Source organism: Thamnophis sirtalis, unplaced genomic scaffold (genome assembly GCF_051295495.1).
Source record: "Thamnophis sirtalis isolate CommonGarterSnake01/CBP01778 unplaced genomic scaffold, rThaSir2_p1.2 scaffold_7, whole genome shotgun sequence".
NCBI lineage: Eukaryota > Metazoa > Chordata > Lepidosauria > Squamata > Natricidae > Thamnophis > Thamnophis sirtalis.
The window spans coordinates 58,348,981-58,376,926 of record NW_028261387.1 but is presented as its reverse complement, the minus strand read 5'-3'; the positions used below and the strand labels follow the sequence as shown (position 1 = coordinate 58,376,926).

The following is a 27,946-nucleotide window of genomic DNA, read 5'->3' as shown; positions in this document are numbered from 1 at the left end:
CTCAGCCACTTTAAAAGTGGCTGAGGTTGAGAACACTGGCTTAGAGCCCTAAGTACCTTAAACCTCAGTATATTTAGTGTGGAAGGATGATCACAAAGCCATCTAGTATATAGCTGATTTTGGCTGGCATCAGACTGACTGCTACTAGGATGGGAGACCACCAAGAAATCTGAGTTGTCAATGGGAAGTAAAAGAAGCTGCGGTTGTTAAGAACGACGGTGGGCATGTCCGTAAAACAGGGAGAAGGAAGATTGGAGAACAACCTGACCACAAGGCCTACGGGAAGGTTTCAAGGCACTCCTCGGCAACGGCAGGCGAGGGATCCCCCCAAGGCATAATACAGCGACTCCCCAAGGAAAGGAGCGCCTCCGCGGTCTTTACAGCGCTTTGGTAGGAAGAAAAACCTCCGGGGAGCTCGGGAGGAGTTCCGAAGCCGCCTAAGGCTCACGGTGCGTCGAAGAGGACGCGGCTGGGAGGAGGCTTTCGGAGATTCCCTGACGCGCCTGAGTTCAGCCCGAGCCCAGGAGGAGGAGGAAGAGGAGGAGGGGGCGGGAGCAGAGACCGCCAGCGCGCCTCCCTCTCTGGCCGCTCCGAGCCCGCGGCGCCCGGCGGCGGCTGCAGCAGCAAGAGCGGCAGCATGTTGGGCAGAGTTCGCTCAGCGATGGCGCAACTAGTCGGGGGTCTGGGAGGCGGAGGAAGCCCCCGGAGTCCGCAGCACGCCTCGCCCACCGCCAGCGCCTCAACCGCGCCGTCCCCGTCTGTTTTGTCCGAGGCTGCCGGGCCCAACGTTACCGCCGCCGCGGCCACTACCACTACCTCCTCCTCCGCTACCACCACGAGCAGCTCCTGTCGCGAGAAGCCCCGCGGCAGCTTCTCAAGGCCGGCTTTTCTGCAGCTCACGCCAGAGGAGCTCCTGCTGGCCGACGACCACACGGGCAGAGCCGTCCAGAGTCCCCGCGAGAGTCGCCGTCGCCTGCCCTGGAGCACCGGCTACGCCGAGTAGGCGAGAAAAAGCGGCCGGTGGAGGCGACGGAGGGAGGGAGCACCTCAAGCGCCTTGGGCCGGTGGGTGGGGGTGGAGGAAGGACACTTTCTTCCAGAGTGGAGGCGCAGGAATGGGGGGCTTGGGCCGAGTGAATCTGCAAAGGAATCTCTTGAAAGTATATGACGAAACGGTGCCTCCGAGCATGCACAGAGTGCACTTAACAGTCTAGCAGCGAGTCCGTCCGTACGTTTTTCCAATTAGAGATAAGGAAATATGGGGTGGGGGTGGGTGGCAAAAATGATCCATCGGTCGATTCACGACCTGCTCCGGTTTGCCCGTTTCTGTGCGGCAGTCGTTGATCCGAAGACATTTGTTTGCCCCGAGTGATGCCCGGACTGAATGGCCTAACCCTAGTATAGGGGATTCGGGGGAGGTTTTAATTTTATCACCGAGGGAGGGTTAAGGCTGTATATCCCCCTCTTGCTTTAAAGAGAGAAGATTTCGCTTCCCTCTTTAAACAGGGCTGGGAAGAGCATAGGAGCTGTGTGCGTGACGCGCTCGTTTTCCAGTCGCTGCTTCGGCCCGTTGGGTCCCGATTCATCCATGCCGGCCGCTCCGGAGCTACTACGAGATTCCTCTTTTAAGCGGCTAGTAAACCGTTGGTCTCCGAGGGCAAGGGCGGGTGTTAAACCGCGCCGTTAGGTGGATGAGCTCCTAAGGATAGCCAGCCAATCGGATCTCCTCAAGCCTTCGCTCACCTTACGCGGCCTGAAGATGATGCGAGGGAATTTATATGGGGGGAAAAAGGAGAGTCCAAATCGTGGGTTTCTTTCCACTGCTCATTAAAGAAGAAGCGGCAATTTCTGCATCTAGTGGTGTCTCTGTTGCATAATATATACACGTTAAATTAGTCGTGTGTTGCGCAATTTTCACGTTCGTTGGCAATACATATATGCATAACCATAAAGGAAAGATTGTACCATATACTGAGGAAAATGTAGTTGTGCTTGAAAATGTTCCAACAGAGAGCCAATGAGACTAACCACATTTCCTAGGAAGAAAGCTGGTGCTCTTAGATCTAGACTGCAAAAAATCCAGACAGCCATTAGATACAGAAAATGCTAATGTCTAAGTATTTATCTGATAACGACCCTTACAGTGTTAATGACCTTTATACCCTTAGGATATTCCTGCAGTTTTTAAGATTTATCTTAGGTGGAAAGTTAATTTTGTAAACTACCCAGGGAGCTTCAGCTATTGGGTGTTTTTCTTAATAAAAAAAAAACCCAACTCTTAAGACTTTATAGCTTACCAATAGCCCCACTTTTAAGATTTCCTTAAAAGCAGTGAGCCGGCAAAATGTGAACTTAGATTGCTTGAATAGATGGGTGAGACCAGCTGAGTTTTCTGAGAGTGACTGGGTTTACACAACATACTAGGCCATAATTTCTTGTTTATGGATTGTTATGTTCTTTGAACCCAGCAAAACTCAAATTGATTGGTGAGATGTAAATGCAATAAATAAATAAACCTGGTAAATTGGGTTTAGCTGCAAGCAAACAGTGGCTTAGTGTGTTACGTATACTGTACATAGCTAAGGTTTTCTTTTACACTGTTTTCTTATTTCAGAATTCTCATGGAACATGTTAAGAGAAAAAAATATTTTCTCGCAACATTTCCCTATCTCTGCCCTCCTTATGTCAATGTATGTGAACAAAATTTAAGCACCCCCTAGGCCGGGGGGGGGGGTTGTCAAACTTGCAGTGTCACTCTGTCATGTGATGTATTGCTACTTTTCCCCCTTTACTAAAATGGGGGTGGGCATGGTCAGCACGTGACACATCTGGCCCACGGGCTGCAAGTCTGACACCCCTGCCCTAGGTTGTTATTGTTGAATTTTAAACAGTTAATAGAAGGCATTTGTCTTCATTGTCACCTCCATCACAGACCTCTGCAGGATATGGTTAAAAAAAGGCACATTGGCAGTTATGAGATGCAACATTGGTGGAGTTTCCATCATCCAGTTGCTGACAGCACCTTAACTTTTTTGCTCATGCTCTCCAGACACACCTAACCTTCAATGTGGCCTTCTACATGTTCTGGTGGTTCCTAGGCCTTGCAGTTGGGAGCTAAGTGACAAACATGCAGAGGATCCAAAAATAGCAAATTACTTTTTTAAAAATAGACATTCAAGGCAATTGCATGCCTTGTGTGGGTGTCTGAAAATTTAATGTTTTATTGTGAGAACGAGTCCTATTTTTTATCAGCTAATTTGTGGGCAAATGCTTCTTTTTTTGGCAGGGAAATTTGAGAAACTGTTATCTGGCTGGTAAAGACACAAAAGCCTTGCCAGGAAAATGGGGAACATGTGCACTTTAATCAAGACTGTTAAATTCATATTGGGTTCTGTTTAGAAATATTGAAATGGCCATAAACAGATGTTTTACTTTTTGTCTCTTTCTCCATTCATTTTACTTGCAAATGGTAATTGGCATTTTACTTGCAATTAATTTAATATTTTGAATTTGAATTTGTGTTTATTTGTATGCCGCCCTTTTCCCTGGGGGGACTCAGGGCGGCTCACAATCAAAAGGAAGGGGGGAAACAGACTTTTACATATAGACAGTACATAATTAAAATGCAACATTCATACCATTCGGGCGGGTCACAATCTTTAGCCCCAGGCCTGACGGGATAGCCAGATTCTAAGGGCTGTGCGGAAGGTCTGGAGGGTGGTGAGGGTACGAAGCTCCACGGGGAGATCCTTCCATTGGGTCGGGGCTACCACCGAGAAGGCTCTCCTCCGCGTGGTGGCCAGTCGGCATTGGCCAGCGGATGGAACTCAGAGGAGGCCTAAACGATGAGATCTAATGGGTCATGTGGAGGTGATCGGCAGTAGGCGGTCTCTCAAGTACCCAGATCCACTACCATGAAGGGCTTTATAGGTGGCAAGTAGCACCTTGAAGCATATCCGGAGATCGACAGGTAGCCAGCGCAGCTCGCGGAGGATAGGTGTTACGTGGGTGAAGCGAGGTACACCCACAATCGCTCACGCGGCTGCATTCTGGACTAGCTGAAGTCGCCGAATACTCCTCAAGGGCAGCCCCATGTAGAGCACATTGCAGTACTCCAGCCTAGAGGTCACAAGGGCACGAGTGACTGTTGTGAGAGCCTCCCGGTTCAGGTAGGGGCGCAACTGGTGCACCAGGTGAACCTGGGCAAATGCCCCCCTGGTCACAGCTGACAAATGGTGTTTGAAAGTCAGCTGTGGGTCCAGGAGGACTCCCAAGTTGCGGACCCTGTCTGAGGGGTATAATGTTTGACCCCCCAGCCTGAGAGATGGAATATTTGCCAAATTGGCGGGAGGGAAACACAACAGCCACTCGGTCTTATCTGGGTTGAGCACAAGTTTGTTAGCCCTCATCCAGTCCCTAACGGCTTCAAGTCCCTGGTTCATCACGTCCACCGCTTCATTGAGTTGGCACGGGGCGGACAGATACAGCTGGGTATCGTCCGCATACTGGTGGTATTTTATCCCGTGCCGCTGAATGATCTTGCCCAGCGGTTTCATGTAGATGTTGAAAAGTAGGAGAGACAGGACCGAACCCTGTTGCACCCCATATGTTAGGGGCCTAGAGTTCGATCTCTGCCCCCCAACTAACACCGACTGCGACCTGTCCGAGAGGTAAGAGGAGAACCACTGTAGAACAGTGCCTCCCACCCCCACCTCTCGCAGTCGTCGCAGAAGGATACCATGGTCGATGGTATCGAAAGCCGCTAAGAGGTCAAGGAGAACCAGGATGGAGGCATGACCTCGATCCCTGGCTCTCCAGAGGTCATCGGTCAATGCGACCAAAGCGGTTTCTGTGCTGTAGCCAGGTCTGAAGCCGGACTGGAATGGGTCAAGATAGCTGGTTTCCTCCAAGGCCCGCTGGAGCTGAAAGGCCACCACCTTCTCAACAACCTTCCCCATAAAGGGGAGGTTGGAGACTGGACGGTAATTGTTAAGAATGGCTGGATCCAGAGATGGTTTCTTCAGGAGGGGTCTAACCACCGCCGCTTTGAGTGCGGGGGGAAAGACCCCCTCCCAAAGGGAGGTGGTAATAACCGCCTGGATCCAGCCCCGTGTCACCTCCCTGCTGTTGACAACCAGCCAGGAGGGGCACGGGTCCAGTACACATGTGGAGGCACTCACAGCTCTCATGGCCTTGTCCACGTCCCCAGGGGCAACATCCTGAAACTCAACCCAGCGATGGTCTACCAGATTATCCCCTTGTGCCTCGGCTGGATCTGCAGGATCGGAGTCCAACTCCGACCGAAACCGAGCAACTTTGTCCGCCAAGAACTGGACGTACTCTTCAGCCCTACCCTGCAAGGGGTCCCCCGTATCCCTCCTATTTAGGAGGGAACGGGTTATCCTAAACAGGGCGGCAGGGCGTGACTCAGCGGAGGCAATCAAGGTGGCAATATAAGATCTTTTTGCCGTCCTAATTGCCCTGATGTAATCCTTGGTGCATGATGTTAAAAGTGCTCGGCTCGATTCGGATTTGTTGGACCTCCACAAGTGCTCTAGGCGTCTCTTCCGGCAATATCCCATTTTGCTTATGGCTTCATGCTGTGTTCCCTGACTTCACTTGCCTTTGTTTAACAGCATAGGCTGTCTTAGTTTTAAGAATGTTACTACTGGTAGGACTCAGCCCTGAGATAATATCAGTTCTAAATATAAGTTCCTTGACCTAGGAGAATATCCTCTTATCTGTTTTTTCTGCTACTCCTGCAAAGGTTTTTTTTGTTGTTGTTCTTAGCAGGTTCTCATTTTTTATTTTTAACAGACTAATGAATAACAATAAACTGAAGTCTCTTTCCTCTTAAAGAATTTATTAACATAAACTTGGGGTTATTGCTAAAATTGTAGAAACCTTTTACACAGTTTAATGCAGTAATTTATGCAGGGGGGAAAAACTGTGCCTTTGGCCAGATTCATGCAACAAGGCATAGGATGTTTTGTTTGAATGCTGCATAGATGATGTTCAGGACTTGTTCCCATAATGTGAAATACTGTAATGGGTTTAAAGTACAAAGGCAGATTCTGATTGAATCTTAGAAAAAGCTTTCTATCAGTAAGAATAATTGGACAGTGAACACATGTGCCTAGAGAGACAATGGCCTCTCCTTGGATATGTCTGGATTCCTGTAGTGAGCAGACAGTTGGGCTAAATGACCTAAATCAATATTTTTTCAATTTCAGCAATTTTAAGACTGGGGAATTCTGAGAGTTGAAGTCCCTGTATCTTAAAGTTGTTGAGATTGACAACCGTTGACCTAAAGTAGGGGTGTCAAACTTGCAATGACACGTCACCACCTGACATATCACAACTTTTTCCCCCTTCACTAAAACGGGGGTGGGGGTGGACAGTGCGTGACATCCAGCATGTGGGCCGCAAGTTTGACATGCCTAAATGGTTGCTTCCAACTCTGCAAGTCTTTGATTCCCAATCCAGTCACTGAGTTAAAAAGAACCTCTAGTTCTTCCTTTAGTGCCACCTCTGCTGGAGACTATAATGATATTTGTAGCTTCAGTTTTACCATCTGAAACAAGAATATATTACTTGGCCAACTCACATGCAGAGATATTTCATCCGGATATGGGTCATCATGCAGTACTACATTTCCTTTTTAGCTTTCCTTGCAGAATTCATTGAGCTGATATTTCTCGTTATGTATCATCTGATCTGAGTAGAACATTTTCTTTTCTTGTTGTTATTCACACTTTCCCTGTCTTTGCCTATGCTTTGGAGGACTGCCTGCTTCATTTGGTTGCACACTAATTCTATAATCTATAAATCCACATTTCAAAGGCTTCTCTTACCCTATTTGTGATTTGGCTCCTATAAAAGAACTGGCAAGACATAACAGTATACAATCTGCCAACAAAGTTCCAATCTTAAATCCTGACAGCAAGCTAGTTACTTATTTTTCAACAAGCTACTCTCACCTGTTCAGCCTTGCTCTTTATTTCCATGCTTTGATCCCATCTGTCACTCTGAATCCAGCCTAGGTATTTATAATATCTCACCCTCTCAAGTTGTTTTGCTTGTATGATAGCTTGTTGAGGGATCTTCTTTTTACTGATAATTATTTTTGCTTTGTTCTGTTTTGAATATAGCCTGTATGATTTATTTGATGGAGTAAACTTTGTAAACCTTGCTCTCTATTTACTAAACAGAAAAATAATCTGAATAAAACTTGCTTAATATTTGGCTATTAAAGTTTATATCGTCTTACCATTTTTCTAAATATTAATTGGAAATAACTTCTGAATGCATATTGAAATGCCAAGTTGGCAATGCACATCTTTGTTGCATCCCAAACAATAGTTGAAATTATTTTGCTTTTCCTTCTACCTTAATAGGTGCCATTTGCTTCCAATATAAATTCATCATAATGCAGCTTTATTGTTTTCAATATACCTATTACCATGCTTCCCTTGATCAAATGCATTTTCATAATCCGTCAATAATCAATGAAGTTCCATAAATACCCATATTCACATTTCAACTACCTTCTGTATATTAAAAAGGCATTCCTGAATCCAAAGCACACCTATGCTTTCTATATTGCCAATAAGTCCTGGTATTGCAATTTGAAATTAGACAAAACTTTGCTTCCAGGTGAATGTGTTTAAGTTTGACGATTACCACTAAATACCAAAAATGACTAGTTGTAAATCTGCAGGATTTGATATTTCAAGTATGGTCATTTAAAGACAAAACTAGTGGCTTTTAACAAAAAAATTGGACTGTGAACAAGTTTAGGATAATAGGTTTCCACAGATTTGCAGTGGGAAAAAGTCAGAATACAGTGTCTATTGATCCCATCTTGTCCCAGGCAACTTTGCAATTGTTTCACAACTACTGAAATCCATCCTTCCATCCTTCCTTCCTTCCTTCCTTCCTTCCTTCCTTCCTTCCTTCCTTCCTTCCTTTTCTTTCTTAATTTCTTTAGATCAGAAAGGATATAAATTTCTTGCTGCAACAAAATGGTAAAAACTAGTAACAAAACCGAACTTGGATTCAACATTGTGATTATTCTTATACAGTACAAAATTATCTCCCATGCTGTTTACTTTTCCTATATGTACGTATGTAAAAGAGAGAAAGACCACCTGAAGAGGGCAAATTTTGCCTTTTAATTACTGCAGATCAAAATTGTTTTGATACAGTTGCGGTGACTGGTTGAAAAACAGACACCTCTATAGTTTAGTTGCCTATTTGACATAAATAGATGGGCTTGAAGCAAACATTGAAATCAGATGTTGGAATGTCCATGATGTAGCATGTTTGCTGAAGCTAAGTTAGGCCTAAATGCTCTTTATACACATTTCATTGGTTTGAAATACATGAAAAGGAATGTGTGCGCACCCATATGCATTTGTCTAAATGTATATGTAGAGTAGGCCTGTGGGGAGGGCTAAAAAAAAAACCCAGGTAATGACTCTTACCATGCAAAGTCTCACCTCCTTTTAACATGCAGGTATAAAAGGAATGGGGCTTTGCACAATTGTAGCTGATACCCCCTGCAACTGATTGTAACTTGTACTAGTTACATTTTACCTTCTTAGTTTCTTAATGCTTTTAAAAAATTCTTTGGAAGCATATTGAATGTCTTCCTATCATCCTGTAGGGGTGGTGGGGGATGAGGAAGTGCCTGTTTGGAAACTCCTGAGTTCTATACCAACTGCCTCCGCAATACCATATATACTATTTGTGCCTTGCAAACTGTACTGTTGCAAATTCCTAACCAGACAATGTTTCCTGTTTTATGTTTCTAAAACTTCCTGCTACCAAGTTGCGTTTTGCAATGATGTGAAGTTGCAAAGCTGAAGGAAAACATAGATAAAAGAAACTTAATGTGGTCGGAAAGTTTCAATTCATTTTGTCTAACAGTTTTATGCTAGGAGATTTGCTGACTTTGAGGTCCTCTGGCAGGTTCTTTCATCAGAAATAATGGTTGCCTCCAAGGGCTTGAACAAAGCTTGAAACCAGGAGTTCTGTTTGGATAACAAAGAAGGCAGTGTGAGGTTAATAATAAGTTTAATTAAATGGTTTTAGAGCTTCACTTCTGATGGTCCTATGTTGGTCAGTCGGGTACCAGAAACCATTCATTGACTAGAGGTAAAATGAACCCACCTATTGGTAGCTAAACGGGGCTGGATTTTAGGTAAAACAAAAACAGACATTACGGCTATGCCAGGTCCTTTCTCAGATTGCTTCTGTTTACTAAAAACAGCAGCAATGGAATCATTTGTCCCTATTTGTGGTCACTCTTTGTGCAAGATGAATCTGAGATAGAGGGAAGTTGGCCAATCAAATCAAACTCATATCCTTAAATCCACACTATGATCGTTTGTTTCTCTCTTTCCTAAACAGAGTGATAAATGCTGGTAAGAGCCAACATAATGAGGATCAAGCTTGTTGTGAAGCCGTCTTTGTGGAAAAAAGAGACAGCCTGAGAAATAACCCAGGCCCCAAGGGAATCTCTGGAGAGTCAGAAGTGAGTGGTGAGCAACTGGATGACCAGAGCTTCTTCCGCAGCTGGGTCTCAACCCGTAATGTAGTTTATTTGATTTTGGTTTACTCTCTTGCATGAACCCAATTGTTATGGCTTATAACTGATAATTTTTGTCTTTGCAGTTAGAATGTAGTTCACCGACTCAGATTGGATCCTGCAGAATGTAGTTTATTATGGATTATCCAATAAATCAGGGTTAAACAGGCCATTATTTATGGCTTCATAACAATTTTACCCAGCTAATAGTTTCAACCATAGTTGAATCATAGTTTACCACATTATGTGAACTTATTCTGATTTGGGATTATAGGACTGTTTGATTCCCAATTGCTGATTAATAGTAATGGTCACACAAAATAGTTGTTGTTTCAAAGGTCTCATCTGAATTGGCAACCATTGCTTACTTGATAAAGAGGAATTGTGAAGCAGTGGGTTCCACAAACTTTCCCATTCACCATAGTCACAGGAACTATTGCAGCTGGCATTTAAAATACCAGCTTTTTAAAAAGGCCTTTAAAGCAGACATAATAATGCCTGTGGTCTCTTTGTAGACACAGGGTGAATAAGATAGGATAGGATAGGATAGGATAGAATTCTTTATTGGCCAAGTGTGATTGGAAACACAAGGAATTTATCTTTGGTGCATATGCTCTATGTACATAAAACTTCTGCATTGCTCAGGAGCAAAAATCTCATCACCTTGCTACTTCATCACCTTTTCTGCCCTTTTGCAGTAAAATAAAGTCCAGGAATTAGGACATCCTTGAACTGATGGCAGTTTGGTTAAATTGATCGCTGGCTGAGAAGGTGCTGAATGTTGCTTCAGTCACAAACTGCAAAGCTTGCAGAATTTCACCATAGTGCTGTTTCATCAGTTTCACTTTTTAAAACTTGAGTTTCCTTTTTTTTGGCACCACATCAGGATAACCTTTCCAACCTCTCCACAGGGCAGCAAAGGTCTGTACTTTTACTACTGGGGTTTGTTTGACGGACATGCTGGAAGTGGAGCTGCAATCATGGCATCAAAACTGCTTCATTTTCATATTCGTGACCAACTCCGAGACTTGGTGGATATCTTACAAGATTCCTCTCCTCCTCCAATTTGCCTGCAAAAGGGACCCAGGACATTTCTCACAGAACCAAACAAAGCTCCTCTGGCAGAAGATGCAGAGGTCCCAAACAGTGCCTTGTCACGCTTCCATATGGAAAAGGTGGTTTCCCATGAAAGTTTAGTAGTGGGAGCCATTGAAAATGCATTCAAGCAGATGGTACGTGAACAGAACAAAAATGGCCTGGAGAAAGCAGGCTGTTTCAATAGAACAGGATAACAGAATTGGAAGGGACCTTGTAGGTCAGCTAGTCCAACCCCCTGCCCAAACAGGAGATCCTATACCATTTCTAGTGCAATAGTACAGAATTACCATTGGCTCCATCACAAGTCCGAAAGCTTGGAACACTAAACCTCTGGTTGTCCAAAACCAGATTGGATGCTGGTACAGAATTACAATCAATTTCCTGTCTTGGCACAGACTTTGGAATACATGTAAATTGCTACTAGGCATGTGGTTATCTTAGTCTGAGGTAGCACTTCCTTGTAATTGATGCCTGATTCTATATCAGAAGTGGAGTGAAATGGATATGTTGCATTCAGAGATAGGAGAGCCAAGGTAAACAAACAAACAAAATCTACTTGACCTTGCAAACAGGCAAAGGGCCTCGGATATGTTATTTATGATGTAGTCTATCTCATAGATTTAAACAAGTGAAGGATACGCTAGATTAATCCTCAAAATCAAATAAACTCAATTAAACTACTAATATTACTAGTTTAATATTAACACACACATCCCTCATAGCCATCGACATGGCATGTAAGTTGGAGATCAGGGATGTGTTCCAATTCTGCCTGGCTGTCTTCCACCCAGAATATGCATTCACTTCCTTTTGCAGTTAAGATGCTGACATGGTGACCCATGACTATTTTGGGCTGACTAGGTATTTGCTTACCTAGTTACAGATCCTGAGCAGAGCCTGTTCTGTTTTTCTGTAGCTGAGCTTGAGATCTTGTCTTTGATGCTGCTCAGGGGAATAAAACACACTGACACATTGTCAACGTATAGCATTCATATACTGTACCAGTTTAGTTGTCATTGCTTCCACGAAGAATCGTGTAATGTATAATTTAGTACAGGTACTGAAAATGTTATTGAGGATTCCCCATCTCATCATAAAATTATATAGAGATATTTACTAGGCTAGGGTTTTTTTTTCTTTATTTGTTTCCTCATATATTTGAACTGTGCTTGCTAAGTAGCTTTCTTTTGATTAGTATTATCTCCTTTCTTTCATATATTTCAGACCAGTTTAACTGGTGAATCCTAATAAATAAAAGATTAAATTAGCAATTAACTTAGACTTTGGAAAACAGATAGGAATAGTCACAGATTAACCACCATTCTAATGGCCAAAACCTGAAAGACACATTACAAATGATGGTAAACACACAGCCATCCATAATATGGGGTACCCTCTCTTTTTTTAAAAAAAGAAAGTCATTGTATATCTGTACGAATAGAAAAAAAATGCTGCAAACATTGCTCCACAAATAGTTCCTATTTATAACTGCTTTTGCATATTTTATTTTTTTGAGAATTAATGGCTGTTAAATTGCCCACTGTTCTGACCCACCCACCCCTCCGGCCTGCGAATCACCCAGACACAGGCTTCGCTGTTTGCCACTCTTTAATCATGGAGTTATTGACTCCTTTGGCTGAAGGCCCAGACAAGACTCACATGCAAGAATAGTTGGCAGCAATCCAAATTCAACAGACATGGATACAAGACAGACAGAGTTTTCCAATACTGTTTCGAATGGTTATTTCCTGTAAATGTCCCCTCCCAACTTCTCCACTTATATACTCTCTTGGGAGGGGCCAAGCCACAACCACTTGGGCTTAATCATCATCTGTGAGTCTGCCTACGAAGCTACTGCTTCCGTTTCTCCGCCCTTCTTAATCTTGCATCAGAGACAAACTGCCTTTGATCCTCTCCACTGCTCCATACCTCAGGCGCCTCCTGGTGGCCAACCAGCCTCTCTGGTTCCTGCTCTGAGTCTGAACCCTGCCCAGGGTCCTCCACATCTTCCCTGGCAGACTCATATGGTTCCTCGCTATCCGAGTCCATCAGCAGCTCAACCGGATCCTGCTGGACCACAATACCCCCCAATCCTAACCATTTGCCTAGTTTTGGAAATAATATGCCATAATTCAAACTGTTTAATAAGCACAAAGCAGGGCTACTAAGCATGATTAAGGATCTCTCTTCTAACAAAGCATGACCTTATTTGGGGTAAACGATTCAAGACAAATCCTAGTGTAGCATAATGCAAACACAGCCTTTGTTTCAATGTCATTTCTCTTATCTAAGATAGACTTTTGATGTACGAAATAAAAATTTGTCAATGCATAAAGTTGTAATTGTACAATTTGAAGGTAATGTCTAAATGACTACCTTGTTTCTGCAGCTGTTGTTTATATATCTATTTCTTTAGGACATTCTAGTTTGTTAATATAGGAAGGTGAGGAAGATCTGTGATTACATACAGTACGGTTGTGCCTTCTTTTCCGATATGATAGGACATTTTTTTTTCACTTGTACTTTTGTTTTTCTGCCTTTTCAGGACAATCAAATTGAGCAAGAACGGGTAACCAGGCAGGCAACTGGAGGCTGCTGTGCCCTAACTGTGGTTTATCTTCTGGGAAAGTTTTATGTGGCCAATGCTGGTGATAGTAGGTAAGCGGGCTGGAGAATTTTTGGTTCCCTGCCAAATTAGTATTGTCCAAAACATGTATTCATTGGGGGAAAATAGCATTTCTTTACTGCGTGGTAGAATTTAATCAGAGTCCTTCTGCTCAAGGTCAATTATTTTTAAGGTTTACCTATAATTTGTACAAAATTTTAACAACAGTTAAAATATTTGTCTGTCTTCTGTCCATTCACCATTAGTACCACCACACCAGTCCTTAAGAGGGTGTATATTAATGACAGAGGGCCAGTTTGGTGTAGTAATTAGGACATCAGGCTAGAAACTGAGAGAATTGAATTCTCATTTTGCCTTAGACATGAAGCCAGCTGGGTAACTGTGGGCCAGTCACTTTCTCTTAGCCTTAGGAAGGAGGCAATGGTAAGACACTTCCAAAAACTTTGTCAAGAAAACTGCAGGGACTAATCCAAGAAAATATAAACAGTTGTATGATGCTGTGTTCCTAGTGATGCTGCCTAGGATCAGAAATTCCAATTTTGCTTTCAGGAAATAGTCTGACACTATGTGACGTTGCTATAATACTATAAAGCTAAACAGAACTGTCTGATCAATATGTGGATAAGAAACCATTAGGAATCCAATAGCAGAGCTTCTCCTAATCAAGGACTGTACTTATTGTCAACCAAAGAGTCAACTGACTTGTGTTCAAAAGATAGTGTGGTGGTATCAGTGACGGAGCCCGCTTAAGATCTGGGTATGACATAGTTGTGGATCCCAAGCAAATTAGAGAGCATTTAATTTTAACTTCTGTTTTGTGATCTGAATATTAAGGTAGAAAAAATAAATATTGATAAATATAAATATGCTCTTGCGACATATCCTGAGATAGAATATAAATGCTGCAAGAGGAAAAATCAGTTTTTAATTGTGGATTATTCATTTGGAATTCCAACTTATATTAAAATTTATTCTTAGTTCCTTTGTTATAACCTGAAATAGGAGAGTCATGCCATTTCTCCTTCTATTAGGAGACTCCTTTAAAAGTATGGATATTAAAGATTAATCATTAAAGTTATTTTAGTCTTTATTGTAGATACTGCCTTGATTCACTGCCTATTGTTTTAATTGTTTTTAGTGATTCAAACCTAAATCTAGGGTATCACCATGTTTAGGTACTCATCAAATAATAATTTAAGTTAAATAACTTTTACTGATTTAAAATGTTTAGAACTTGTCAGTAAAATAAATTTTACTGGATTATTAATTAAAGTGAAGCATTAATGCTAAGTAGATTAAGGATTCTGGAATACTTTTGGAATTAATTAAGATGCTCTGTTTCCTCATTGAGTCTTCTATTCTGCATCCAGATTATTGGACAGTCTGCTTTGGGATTCTAAATTGGAAATAACTATATTTTCTTCTGTGTGCCAAAATGATAATCTCCAGCTGTATTGTATACATTACTATCTGGGGGTGATAGGTGTTACAAGTAAAGTATCATTTGGTGAAGGCTACAAAAGTGGAATACAGGATAGAGAAAAATACACTGATATTATTTCTCATTGTGGTCATTGAAATGAGGAGAGCTTGTATTAATAGGAACAATACACATACTTTTGACAAGTTATTTTTTCAAGATTTCAGTGAGAATAACTTTTTTAACAAGTCTGAATTACCAAATAGACCTTTTTTTAATTTTTGAATGAAATCGGGTTCTTAAGGGTCATAATAAATATGGAAATATTTGGTAGTTTAAGATGAAGACTTCCAACCCAAGAAGCACAGTAAAATTCTGTAACAAGTATTGTGTGAAGCCATAATTGTGTTTTTACTTGTTTTTGCTTAGTCATGATGTCTTGAGAGATAATTGTAGTTTGTAAAGAATGATTTATAGCTGAGCAAAGGGCTTAGCAATCGTTTTAGGAGCCAGATTCCATATGTAATATTGCCAAAAGATGAAAATAAAATCCCTCTGTGAGTGTGTGTGTGTGTGTGTGTGTGTGTGTGTATAATCCATATTTTACATTATATTTTGATCAGAATATCCAGTATTTGGGTTTGGGTGATGTGACCCATTATTCTGGCCGTACTTTTCTTCTCACGATCCCCCTCCATCCTTTCAGCACCATTTCTGAACCCTAGTTTCTTAGACTGATTTTTCTCCTTTGCTTCCTTCTCTGTCTGAACAAGGAACACCTTTTCTCTCAGAGCAGGTAACTAACATTGCTTAGTAATTTGGCTTAACTGCTACTGTAGAATATAAGGACATCTAAATATGTCTTTATGGCTGCTCATTTTCATTATGCTGTGTCAGTGTTCTTTCTCTGGATGTTCTTGAGTCACATCTAGGATTTGGCCAATAGGAATGTTAAGGGAAAAGGCTACCTATCATTTCTTTGACCTTTTTAGTTTCTTAAGCTAGCATATTATACCAATATAGCCTATGAGCAAGAGCCTATGTTATTAGATATATCTTCATGTTATGTGGGGGGAATAGTCTTTAATAACTATGTCTGAAGGTCCAATCCACCCATTTCCCCTTTTCCCTGCACAAGCGCACGACTAGTGGAATGATACGTTTATATCTCCACTTATTCACGAATCTCATTGAAAGGACTTCAGCAGATCATTCAACTTGCTTATACTGTACAGTAGAGTGATTTCAGGTATATAATAAAAATATTTCAATCTATTTTGGATCTTTAGGAGATGTCAGCGAAACTTTAAAATCTAGAAATAAAATAGAGTGAAGCCCTAGCGAACAATTTCATCCAGAAAAAGGGAAAGAAGGAAACTTTCATCAATAGATTTCTGGGCTTTCAGGGGTAACATAACATTATCCTCTTCCATCATCAAGAAGCAGGCAAGGAAAACTCAGAGCATCTGGAAACGTAGATCCCCAGCCATTATTTGCCCAGATTCCATATCCTTCCCAGAGGTTCTCTCTCCGTATGGCAATGATGGTGCTTACCTAACTCTGCCTCTCTTTGCCCTCTTGTTTATCTGCTGCTTGCACTTCCTCTGCCATCTTTCTCTCTTTCTCTCTAATGTCATCATTGCATGTTTCATTGCAGGGCCATTGTCATCCGTAATGGGGAAATCATTCCAATGTCCAGGGAATTTACTCCAGAGACAGAGAGGCAAAGGCTACAGTTTTTAGTAAGGAAGAACTTTCTTTCTATCTGATATATATTTAATCTATCACCACCGACAACAACATTGCCAGGTATATCCTTGAGAAATCAATTCTGTACAAACAGGATCATCAGAGTTCATAGTGGTTAAGTGAAATAAGGTTTGCAAGGCAAATCTAAATTGAAAAACCTCCTTTTTTTTTGCTCATGGTTAATACATTTATGTTTTGTGCAACATTATCTAGCACAGCCGATCATCTTTGAAGCTTAGGGAATTTTCAGCTTCCATTTGGAATATGATGTGGGTGGATTTATTGTAAAGAGAGACTCTCAATGTACTATAAATTTGTATCTAGTATTTATTTTCCTTATTGAGCAGATGTTTAAAGACCAGAGCATGCATGTTGTTACAATCTTACAACATATAAAGGTTGTAATATATAATGAATAACAGAGGTGTCAAACACACAAGCTGTGGACCAGATAGAGCCTGCGCAGGCCACACCCACCCTGGCCCTGCAAGGACAAAAGCAATCCCAATATGTCATGATACAGCCCGTAATGTAGATTGGGTTTGACACCCCTGATGTAACAGAATTAGCAGCAACCACAGCAAACCACAGTGAATTCAAAATAATGACATATACACAATGATATCATCATGTAAATGCTGCAATTAGGTACTTGAGCCTTGACATATGACTCAAGTGCGTAAGTTGTGACATATGTGGGATAATGTTACGTGTGTGTTTATTACTTTTGCTCCTCCTTGCTTCCCCATGGATGCCCATTATAAGATACTGTTTTGTGATAATTCATTGCAAAAGAAAAGCTAAGTTTTAAAATAGAACTGTAGAAACTCATGATTCTGCTGATCTCAGAATATTCTGAAGAAATAGTTGAGATGTGGAAGCTGAATTGTAATTGTTACAAAGTGGTGTTTTCTCAGCACTGGCAACTTTAAGATATATGAATTTCAATTCCCAGAATTCCTCAGTCAGTGGAGAATTCTGGGAGTTCACATCCATACGTCTTAAATTTGCCAATGCTGAGAAACATTGTTTCTAAAATATTAATTAATTAATTAAATTAATTGTATTGGAATTATGTTATAAAAATTAATTAAAGCAGGAACATTTATCAGTCTTCTTTTTTCTGCTATGTTGAAGATTCAGTTGACTCACAGCACTTAAGAGAACAAATAAATATATCAAAAAATAGTATTTAAAATATATAATAGCCTCTCTAGAAAATGGTGACACACCAGGACAATCTGAGTGATTTTAGAGATTTTACAATGAACTGAAGATTATACCATTTGTTCTTGTACTACAGTTAATGTGAGTGTGTGTGTGTGTGTGTGTGTGTGTGTGTATGTATGTAAATGTATGTGTATGTGTATATGTATATTTGCATATATGTGTATATTTATATACTCTCATCTATCGTATTTCCACATTTCTAACTCTTAATGAAGGTATGACAGAGAGATGAACTCAAAACAACTTTTTGTAATATAAATATTTTGCATAAAAAATGCAACTAGAAGTGCAAGTAGCATCTCTCATACAGAATAGAGTAATGGATGTTTTCCTTGCAAATATATACATATTGCCCTGGAGAAAATCCTATTTACCTATAACATTGGGAAATTCCATTCCTGAGATCACACAGGGAAAAAGGTTAAACTCTCCCTCCCAATTTTTACATTCCGAATGGCACTCACAAAGGTAACCGGTTTGGTGTAATGGTTAAGATATCAGATTAAAAATGGGGAAGCTCTGAGTTCTAATCCCACCTGAGTCACAAAGCCAGTTGTATGACTTTGGGCCACTCTCTCAGTCCTAGGAAAGAGGCAATTGTAAACCACTTCCAAAATGTTGCCTGACTTTTCCAGGCAGTCAAAGGGGTCAACATTGACTGAAATTTGGAAATCATATAATTCCAAATTTCCCCTTTGGCCAGAGTGCCTTGTGGAGTGAAGAGTTCTTGCTTTTGTAGGGATAGTGATGTCCAAATTGCTTTAAACTCTGTTCAGTAAAAATAATAGTATACTTCACCTGTCTACCTACAATTCAAAAATACATTTAATAATATAGAAAAGGAAAGCCCCAGATGAAGATTCAAGAACAGTTTAGGGTTCCTCAAACATCTATTCTCTCTTCCTTGTCTACCGCGAACTATGACCTGTTCTTTTAATAGCAGGGAAAAATGGAATGATGATGTGTTACATTTAAAAATCTTGTGACTATATTTTCAAGAGAAAAACAGCTTGGGGCTAGTCTGAAAGTGAGAAGTGATAGAAGGCAGAGGTACTAATTGTAAGAAACGCAGCCCTCTCATGGTCATACACACACACATATCCTTTTCTCCCTAGGGAGCAGTTTTTAGGTTTTATTTTTTAAAGCTTGTCTGAATAACACAGGAATTGCCTTATAGCTCAGTGAGATGGATTCATTCATGCAGAACATTATACATGTACTTCTTCGGATGAAAGATAATTTACAGTCAGACAGAAATCTATGAAGCGTGAACAGCCTTACGGTGTTGCTGGCTCATGTTTTGAGCCTCTAACTTTATCTCTTTGGCAAAACACCAGACTGCATCTTATCTGCTGTTCTATTCAAATGGCTTCCAAGAGCCTTGGAAAAGAGAAAATAGTTTTGAGGAAGGGATCCACTGGCTGTGTAAAGATATTGAGCAGCAGGGAGCCCATCTTGTATTGTGCCCCAGGCTGAAGCAGTTCACTTTCTGCCAAAATCCTTTCATAGCTTAAATCATTTGTTGTGCCAGGCTGACAGTCTGTATTGCCTTATCAATGCCATCCAAGTTCTTGAAAAAGCAAAGCTTGCTGTGATTTTAGTACCTGTGTCTTTTGTAGCAGAAAACAAAAACACACAATTTCTTCCCTGCATTTCTTTTCCCCATGCCTCACTCCTCAATGGCTACTCTTCTTAGGATGTATAGGGAATAATTTTTTTAATGTAGCCTAACTGTCCCTTTACACTTCTTTTGGTCAGACTCATCAGGAGAGGTGGGGTAAAATTTGTCTCCTTAAACGTTGTGTGTTTAGGATCCGATAGAGCGAATGTTTCTTAATCTTTCTCTTTTTTGGCTTTGGATTCCATTCTTGTCTGACTTGGATTTAATTACTTCCATTGGGCCTCGTAAATAATTGCCTCTTTGATGATATTTACAGGAAAGGATGTAAGAGTAATTCTGAAGAGTAAGACCAACCTAGGAGATAGCTAGAGTAAGAACAACTTCAAACCTGTCTTTGAAATGCAAGAATCTCCTTTATATAGGTAACCAGTATGTAGGTGGATGCCCATGTACAGATACACATGATAGAGACATTCCCATAATTGGAATTTGTATTAAAATGAGAGCTGTCTGAGCACAGAACAGGATCTTGACTACAGAACTGAAGTCTTGTCGCTTTCTATACCAAATATTTGTGTAGGCCACTATTTCTTATAAAAGGAGTCTTAGTAGTTTCAACTTCTGTTTCTACTTTAGTCTGGATGTGGCCTGATTACCATTTAAGCATGGGACAGGTTCAGCTATTTATGCTTTAGCCTGTATTTAGGTAAAGAATGAATGCTTTGATCTTCCATTTTCATCTAGACATGGACATTATGTAGTAGTAGAAAGAGAAAAAAGATTGGGACCTTAAGTAAATTTTAATATCTCAGTTTAAGACAGTTGGATTGGTCACGACCTTTATGATATGCTTGTTCCCTTCTGGGATTCTATTACAGAGTGCTGCTTTTATGAGGAGTCTGTGGAATATGGGGCCAGCTTGTATTTCTGTTATTTTGATGGAAAAGATCCAAATATTCTCTCAACTGAGCTTTTTCTTTTCTCTCATAGGGCTATTTGAGGCCTGAATTACTGGGAAATGAGTTTACTTTCTTTGAGTTTCCCCGAAGGATCCAACAGAAGGAAGTGGGAAAGAAGATGTTATATAGGGACCAAAATATGAATGGCTGGTAACTTCTCTTTTCATTTGAAATAAAGCATGCTGAATCTCAGTGTCAGTCACAAAAAGAAGATAATTTCTTTCCATCATCCTAAGCCATTCAGATGTTCCAAGCCCTCACCTCCTCCCCTTGCAATCCTTGATTTACAACCATAATTGAGCCTGGAATTATGGTCATAAGTCATGGCAGTCATTAAGCAAGTCACCATGTGACCATGCCTGATTTTGTAACCTTTTTTGGAGCAGCTGTTAAGTGAGTGCTGCTGTCATTAAGTAAATGCTGCAGTCTTTAAACAAATCCATAACACCCAACTGCTGGATGTAAATGCCAATAACTAGCAAAAGCCACCAAAAAATCATGGTCATGTGGCCATGCATGCTGCAAAAGGTTTCCATGTGCCCAACGTACAATCATGTGACCATGGGGGGCATTAGGTGTGACTGCTAGAACTTTGAAATAAGGTTGTAAGTGTAGCTCTGGGAAGTCCATCATAACAGTTGTTAAGCAAGGACTACCTGGAGGTGTGTTTACCTGGGCACAAATTGGAGAAATTACATACATAAAATACTGCTGACCTCAACCTTTTTTTCTAGCTATGAGTAGAAGAGATTCACCAGGACATTTTCTCCTTCAGCAATTGGTAGTTTAATAAATCTTAATATATCTGAGTCGATGATAAACTTCGGAGTGGCCTTATTTTGTATGTTTCCTTTTCTAACTAGGGCATATAAAAGGATAGAAGAAGATGACCTGAAGTTTCCACTTGTATATGGAGAGGGTAAAAAAGTAAGAGCTAAAACCAATATGGGAGTCTTTGTGCAATGGAGAGCTATTCATTTTCAGTAAATAGAGACAATGTTAAATTAAACAAGTATGAGGTGGAGAGAGGTTTGGTTGAGGGATAATGGAATTGGATTCAGGTTCTGCAAATCTTTATCACACAAATAAATGCCAGTTTTATGTTACAGTTTTAAAGTCAACAGGTTTTTTTAAAAATGGACTTAATGTTTTGATACTAAATACTGATTCCCTGAAAATAAGACCCAACTGGAAAATAAGCCCTAGTTTGTAATATAAGCCCTACCTCCAAAAAATAAGCCCCAGTTAACATTGCCAGCCAGACGGAAGCATTTAATGCCATATTCCCCTGGAAATAAGACCTAACTGGAAAATAAGCCCTAATGTGTGTTTTGGAGCAAAAAATAATATAAGATCTGGTCTTATTTTTAGGGAAACACGAGTAGATACAGCTAGCATTAGGATTATATACAATTTTTTATTGAAGAAAGAAAACAAGGAAAAATGAACAACTTAAAGAATAAAAATATGAAGAAAAATAAAATAAAAGTGAATACATATACAATTTTGTCTTTAAGAAGTTAATATGAAACTTTAAATATCCATTTCTAATATTGCTTTTTCAAAATGACTTTTACACAGCTGAAAGTAGTTGGTTAAGAAAAACATTGTTAATAAAGTAAATATACAGTGACCAAATCTGAAAACACTTTTTCTTCCCTTGAGTTTCTTAATGTTTTTGATGCTTTGATTTTTTTAGATAGAGCAACTTTTCAGACATTGAAATACTACTAGTTCAGTGAAAGATATCTAGTCTTCCAATATTTTGCACTAACAAATCTTGTTTCCTAACAATATGGGATTGAACAAATGTCTTCATATTGCATCAAGTGTTTATTGGCTACTTGTTTTTCTAATTAGGCTCGAATGATGGCAACCATTGGGGTAACTCGAGGCTTAGGAGACCATGATCTCAAAGTTTACAACTCCAACATCCACATTAAGCCTTTCTTATCTTGCATTCCAGAGGTGAGCACAACAAAACTAATGTTCTGATCCTTGAGATATACAGGTAGTCCTCAATTTACAACTGTTCATTTAGTGATCGTTTAAATGGCACTGAAAAAAAAGAACTTTTGACCATTTTTCAGACCATTGTAGGATCCATATGGTCACATGTTCAAAATTCAGATGCTTGGCAACTGATTCATATTTATGACAGGTGCATTGTCCTGAGGTCACATGTTTACCTTTTTGCGACCTTCTGACAAGCCAAGTCAATGGGGAAGCCAGAATCATTTAATCAGCATGTTACGAACTTAACAACTCCAGTGATCACTTAACAACTGGGGCAAAAAATATCGTGAAATGGAGCAGAATAGAACAGAACAGAATAGTATAGAATTCTTTATTGGCCAAGTGTGATTAGACACACAAGGAATTTGTCTTTGGTGTATATGCTCTCAGTATACATAAAGAAAAATAAAATAGAATACATTCCTCAAGAATCATAAGGTACAACACTTAATGATAGTCATAGGGTACAAATAAGCAATCAAATCATACTAGGAAACAATCAATATAAATCGTAACAATACAAGCAACAAAGTTATAGTCATACAGTCATAAGTGGGAGGAGATGGGTGATAGGAATGATGAGAATAGTAATAGTAATGCAGACTTAATAAATAGTTTGGCAGCATTGAGGGAATTATTTATTTAGCAGAGAGATGGTGTTCGGGGAAAAATGTTCTTGTGTGTAGTTGTTTTGTGCAATGCTCTATAGCGTGGTTTTGAGGGTGGGAGTTGAAACAATTTATGTCTAGGATGTGAGTGGTCTGTAAATATTTTCACATCCCTCTTTTTGACTTGTGCACTATACAGTGGAAGGCAGGTTGGTAGGAACTGTTTTTTCTGCAGTTCTAATTTTCCTCTAAAATTCTGTCTGTCTTGTTGGGTTGCAGAACCAAACCAGACAGTTATAAAGGTGCAGATGACAGACTCAATATTTCATCTGTAGACCTGTATCAGCATCTCATTGGGCAGTTTGAGTTGGTACAGAAAGAACATTCTTTGTTGTGCTTTTTTGATGACATTTTTGATGTTATGTGTTCATTTTAGGTCTTAAGATATGATAGAATCTAGAAATTTGAAGGTTAATACTGTGTTGTCTAGTATTGTAAGAGGTGGTAGTATGGGAGGGTTTCTACCACCATTTCTACGGTTTTGGGGCTCAATTGTGGTTGTAGGTTGAAAAATATATGTATTTACATTGTGTGTGTGTTTGTGTGTGTGCGTGTGTGTGTGTGTTTGGGAGTGGGCATGATTTGAAAACTTTGGAACTCCACTAATGCAACTCGTCACACAAATATCACTTTCCACATTTGCATATTTCAGCCCCCTGACCTTCTCAAATGCCCAGGGATAAAAAAAAATGAAGCCTTAATGACGGAAGAAATTTAAATGCTTCATAAATAGATAATCTGATTGAAAATTTTTGGTTGCCATTAAGTCTGGTGATTCATGCCCTCGGTAGACCCCGTGCGTGACAGACAGATCTAAAATGGTTGCCCTTCCTGGCCTTAATGATAAGCTTTCCATTTATTTGTTTTAAGGGCAGTATAATGGAATATTTGTATTTTCTTTCTGGACAAAGTACATTTCTTAATTGTAAATTCCTTCAGGATTTCTTTTCATGGGAAGCAGTATAGAAATGTTGAAAATAAATACAGTGGTACCGTGATACTCAACTGCTTAGAACTCATTTTAAATTCATGCATTTTAATGAGAAAATGTAGTCCTGTTACTTGTCGTTTGTTTGATACTTGACATGCAAGCTAGAACTTGTCAGTATCAGCTGCCTCATGAGTCACTACCCTTGCCAGCTGAAACAAAGGGTCACCCATTAGTCACCTGGTACCTCTGTCCCTGGACACATCCCCTTATGGTCTAATCTTAGTGCCTGTGGTCATTTTGTATATTTTTGCGCTGACCTCTGGAAGGCCCTGGACATTTCCTTTCGGAGAAATTTAGGAGAATCAATGTTCCATTAAGAATCTTCAAACAAAGATATATTTAAAATGTCTTTTTCCCCAGGTTTATTAACCAGCCTATAAGTCTGAACAAATCTGTTGCATTTTCTCCAATATTTACAAGTGCTGTCTGCCCATTCATGTTTTTGGCAAATTCAAACCTCTGGGAATTCCAACCATTTTTAATTGGCAGGTTCGTAATGAGAGTGATCCCTTAGGTATCTTTTTCTTTTGCAATGCAAATTCATAGCAACAAAATTTTATCTTTGTGTTTATCCACAGGTGCACATTTATGACCTCACACAGTATGAGCATTGCCCTGATGATGTGCTGGTGCTGGGCACTGATGGCCTCTGGGATGTCACTAGTGATCAGGAGGTAGCCACTGTGGTCATTGATGTATTGATGGGCTATGAACCCAATGATCCTTGCAGGTGAATAGAACTGAATTTCCTTTCTTTCAAGTGTTGGGGATGACACTGTTCACTGGGTAGAACAGCCCTTTCTGAAACACTTACTATCAGTCTTAATTTGTACTTTTTGTTTTGCCTACTTGCCCTGTTGAATTAAGTTTATGTAACTTATATAAATGGACCACTAACTGAAAACTGGGAGGGAGAGAGGACTTCTAAAGTGTGCAACATTCAACAGGTGAGAGAAGATGTTCCCTTAATAGAAGTAGTCCTTGACTTATGATCAGTCACTTATCAACAGTTTGAAGTTATGATGGACACCAAAAAAGCTACTTAAAACCTGATTTTGAAGTTATAGTGGCCATACACACGCAGGCGAGTGCACACGCACACACATGGCAGTCATATGACTGTATTTTGGATGTTTGGCAACTGGCTCACTTTTACACTCATTTGCATCATCCATGCTCATATGACCACAATTTTCAACATTTTTTTGATGGTTTCTAGCATTTACTTCCAATTTCTGTTTAAAAAAAATATCATTAGATAAAATGGATTCACTTAGCTACCACATCATTCACTTAAAACTACCACCCCAAAAATGTAAAATCGAGTCCGGTCATGTGGCAACCTGCCACAATGACTTATGACTGTAATTCCAGGCTTAATTACATTCATAAGTTGAGGATTACTTGAATTAAAAATTATAATCAGTTCTATTTTCAAGGTTAGTCACATGCTTGCTTGGGACCTCATGGATATAACTGCACCTTTTTGGAAATGCATTTTTGAGATGAAAAATAGGCAGATTTTTCTCCCAGTCTTCCATTCATGATGCCAACATTTCCATCTGGACATTTATTTCCAGCTTTTCATATATAAACAGACTAATAAATGAGTAGTTCTTCTTCAAATATGGAACAGGAATATGGAATGGAAACAGTTCTTACTGTTTTATTTTTTAATTATTTATTTCCTTATAAGCCTTTGGTTCTTTTTGTAAAAATACAGAGGCAATTCACTGGTTGCTTTTAATAGCTCACATTTCTGTCAACCCTATTCTACACATTTGGTCCCTTCTATTGTCACCTTGCCATGTCCTTTGCTGAAATGAATGAAGCATTTTTTTCATGATATTCTACAGATTTGGATTCAGGTGTCCCTGAATGAAGCCCAAATAGTTCAATCCATTTTACTGCTATTTCTAAAAGCTTTCTGGTTGAATCTACTTACCAGCATATATTAAAATTGCAAGAAGATAACTTTAATCCATTCTTCCCCCCCTCCCTCTTCACAATCAAGTAATTAAAATAATGATGTGGTTACAGTGCACCCATGAATACTTACTTCATAATAATATATCATGTTAGATTTCTTGCTATTTTCAAGTGAATAGTAATTATGGGCTTTATTCTCTTCCAGATATACCATGGCAGCCCAGGAATTGGTAATGAGATCCAGAGGAGTTCTGAAGGACCGTGGCTGGAGGCTGGCCAATGACAAACTGGGTTCTGGAGATGATATATCTGTTTTTGTTATCCCCCTGGGTGGTCCAGGAAACTATTCCTGAACCCTGAACCTCCGGGATACAGAGTTCTTGATTCAAAACTATAAAAAATGTAATTTAATTGAAGATTGTAGATTCCCTTGCTGTTGAAATATTTTGTTCTTCAAGTCTTCAGAAATGGATTATAAAACCCAGTCATAAAGACTGCAGTTTCTCCATCCAGTTTTCATCTTTTTCAAGCAAGCGAGAGACGTGACACATAGCCGAAATCAAACTCTTTCATGAATTTCTCCCATAAGGTCTTGAAGTGCTGTAAAAATCCTTAATTCTCAGGGCTGTGTGGAATCTGTGATGTGGTGCCAGGGAAAGAAAACTCTGGGTTCCACTGGCATGGAAATGGTCTTCATACTGATTGTTAGTTCTGGACTATCCTTGATCTGTTACAGTACTGAATCATTTGTAAATATTTTTTTTTTGTTTCCCCCGTGATTATAAAGGGACAACTCAAGATGCCAAGGACCACCTCATTTTGATTCACAATGGCAACTGTGCCTACTTGTCTAGAAAATACTGTCTTTCTTGGCAATTAATCATATGTGAATTGCTAAAAAATAATGTCAAGTAAGTGTTGTTGACTGGTTGCTAGTTATTTCTTGGATTTATCCCAGGCAGGATATGCAGTTTTTCCCCTCTGAAAGTTGGATTTCAGGCTGAATGAAGTAAGCACTCATTTTAAATGTATCACTTATTTTGCAGGGATTTTTCTGCATCATGTTAAATACTGTACATCATTTAACAAAATTTGCTAATTTTATAGGAGTACCTCCTCTGAACGGCAGCAGATGGGTACAACTGATTTCTACCATAGAAAATATTGTTGAAGAAAATCTTACCTTGTATTGCTTCCTCCACAAAGTGGTGGAACATCTGGTGATCTAAGTCAACAACTGAGCCTTAAATAACAATATAGAGAAATCTTCGGCAGGTTAGGGATTGCAAATATGTATCTAAGGGCAAACTACATCTATAGAAGTTTACATTGTAGATTTTATTTCTAGTCACCTGTGCTCTTTTATGAAAGATTGAAAAATTTCTGCATGAAATCTCTACCTCTACAGCCCAGAGCCCTGAGTTCTTGGCTTAATGAATAAAACATATTCTGTACTGGTTTAAAACTTCCTGGCAATAGTAGCTACACTTTATAACTTGGTAACTATTTCAATTCAAGGAACCTAGCAACTCACAATCTGCAGTTTACGATACAGTTGTGAGCAATTGAGTGATAAGACATAACAAAGGGGGTATTGAAGACTATCATATTTATTAAAAACTTTCATGGATCACCTCTGATTCATGAAAGGTATATGCAATGGCAAACTTGTGCACCTTTAGAAAACTCTTTTTTTCCATTTACTGCACACACACAAACACACAACATGGCTATGTTTCCAGAAATGAGTGTTTTTTTTTCTTCCCCTCTCTTTTTCTTAGCCTTTCTCTTATTCCTTTTTAAAAAAAAGTTATAGGCATTAAAGAAAATATTTCCACTCTTATTTTTATTCTATGTTTTAAAATATTTCATTTAGGCCACAATTTCTTCCATTTTTGCTAGGGAATAAGGTCCACTGAGTTATTTGGGTCTTCTAAGTAAACATTGACACTTCCCCATTACAGAAAGACTGAGCTTGAACACTTTGATTTATTTGTTAACAATGTGAGGTTTTAATGTCTGATGACAGATTAAAAGATAGACTGAAA

The 27,946-nt window shown here is 39.7% G+C and overlaps 1 protein-coding gene across 1 annotated transcript; it reads left to right on the top strand.

Annotated features, from left to right (window-relative positions):
• The first annotated feature begins 553 nt into the window (after positions 1–553).
• PPM1J (protein phosphatase, Mg2+/Mn2+ dependent 1J) lies at positions 554–27,946 on the top strand. Its single transcript, XM_087720144.1, has 10 exons — positions 554–999; positions 9,414–9,537; positions 10,503–10,823; positions 13,235–13,347; positions 16,393–16,477; positions 20,326–20,444; positions 21,158–21,221; positions 22,155–22,262; positions 24,548–24,699; positions 26,104–27,946. The coding sequence occupies exons 1-10, from the start codon at positions 638–640 to the stop codon at positions 26,249–26,251; spliced, it is 1,596 nt and encodes a 531-aa protein (XP_087576270.1). The 5' UTR covers positions 554–637; the 3' UTR covers positions 26,252–27,946.

Coding starts and splice junctions, on each gene's coding strand:
- PPM1J (XM_087720144.1), top strand. CDS start 638: ATGTTGGGCAGAGTTCGCTCAGCGATGGCGCAACTAGTCGGGGGTCTG. Junction 1,000..9,413: donor TGGAGCACCGGCTACGCCGA/GTAGGCGAGAAA, acceptor TTTCCTAAACAG/AGTGATAAATGCTGGTAAGA. Junction 21,222..22,154: donor TATATGGAGAGGGTAAAAAA/GTAAGAGCTAAA, acceptor TTTTCTAATTAG/GCTCGAATGATGGCAACCAT.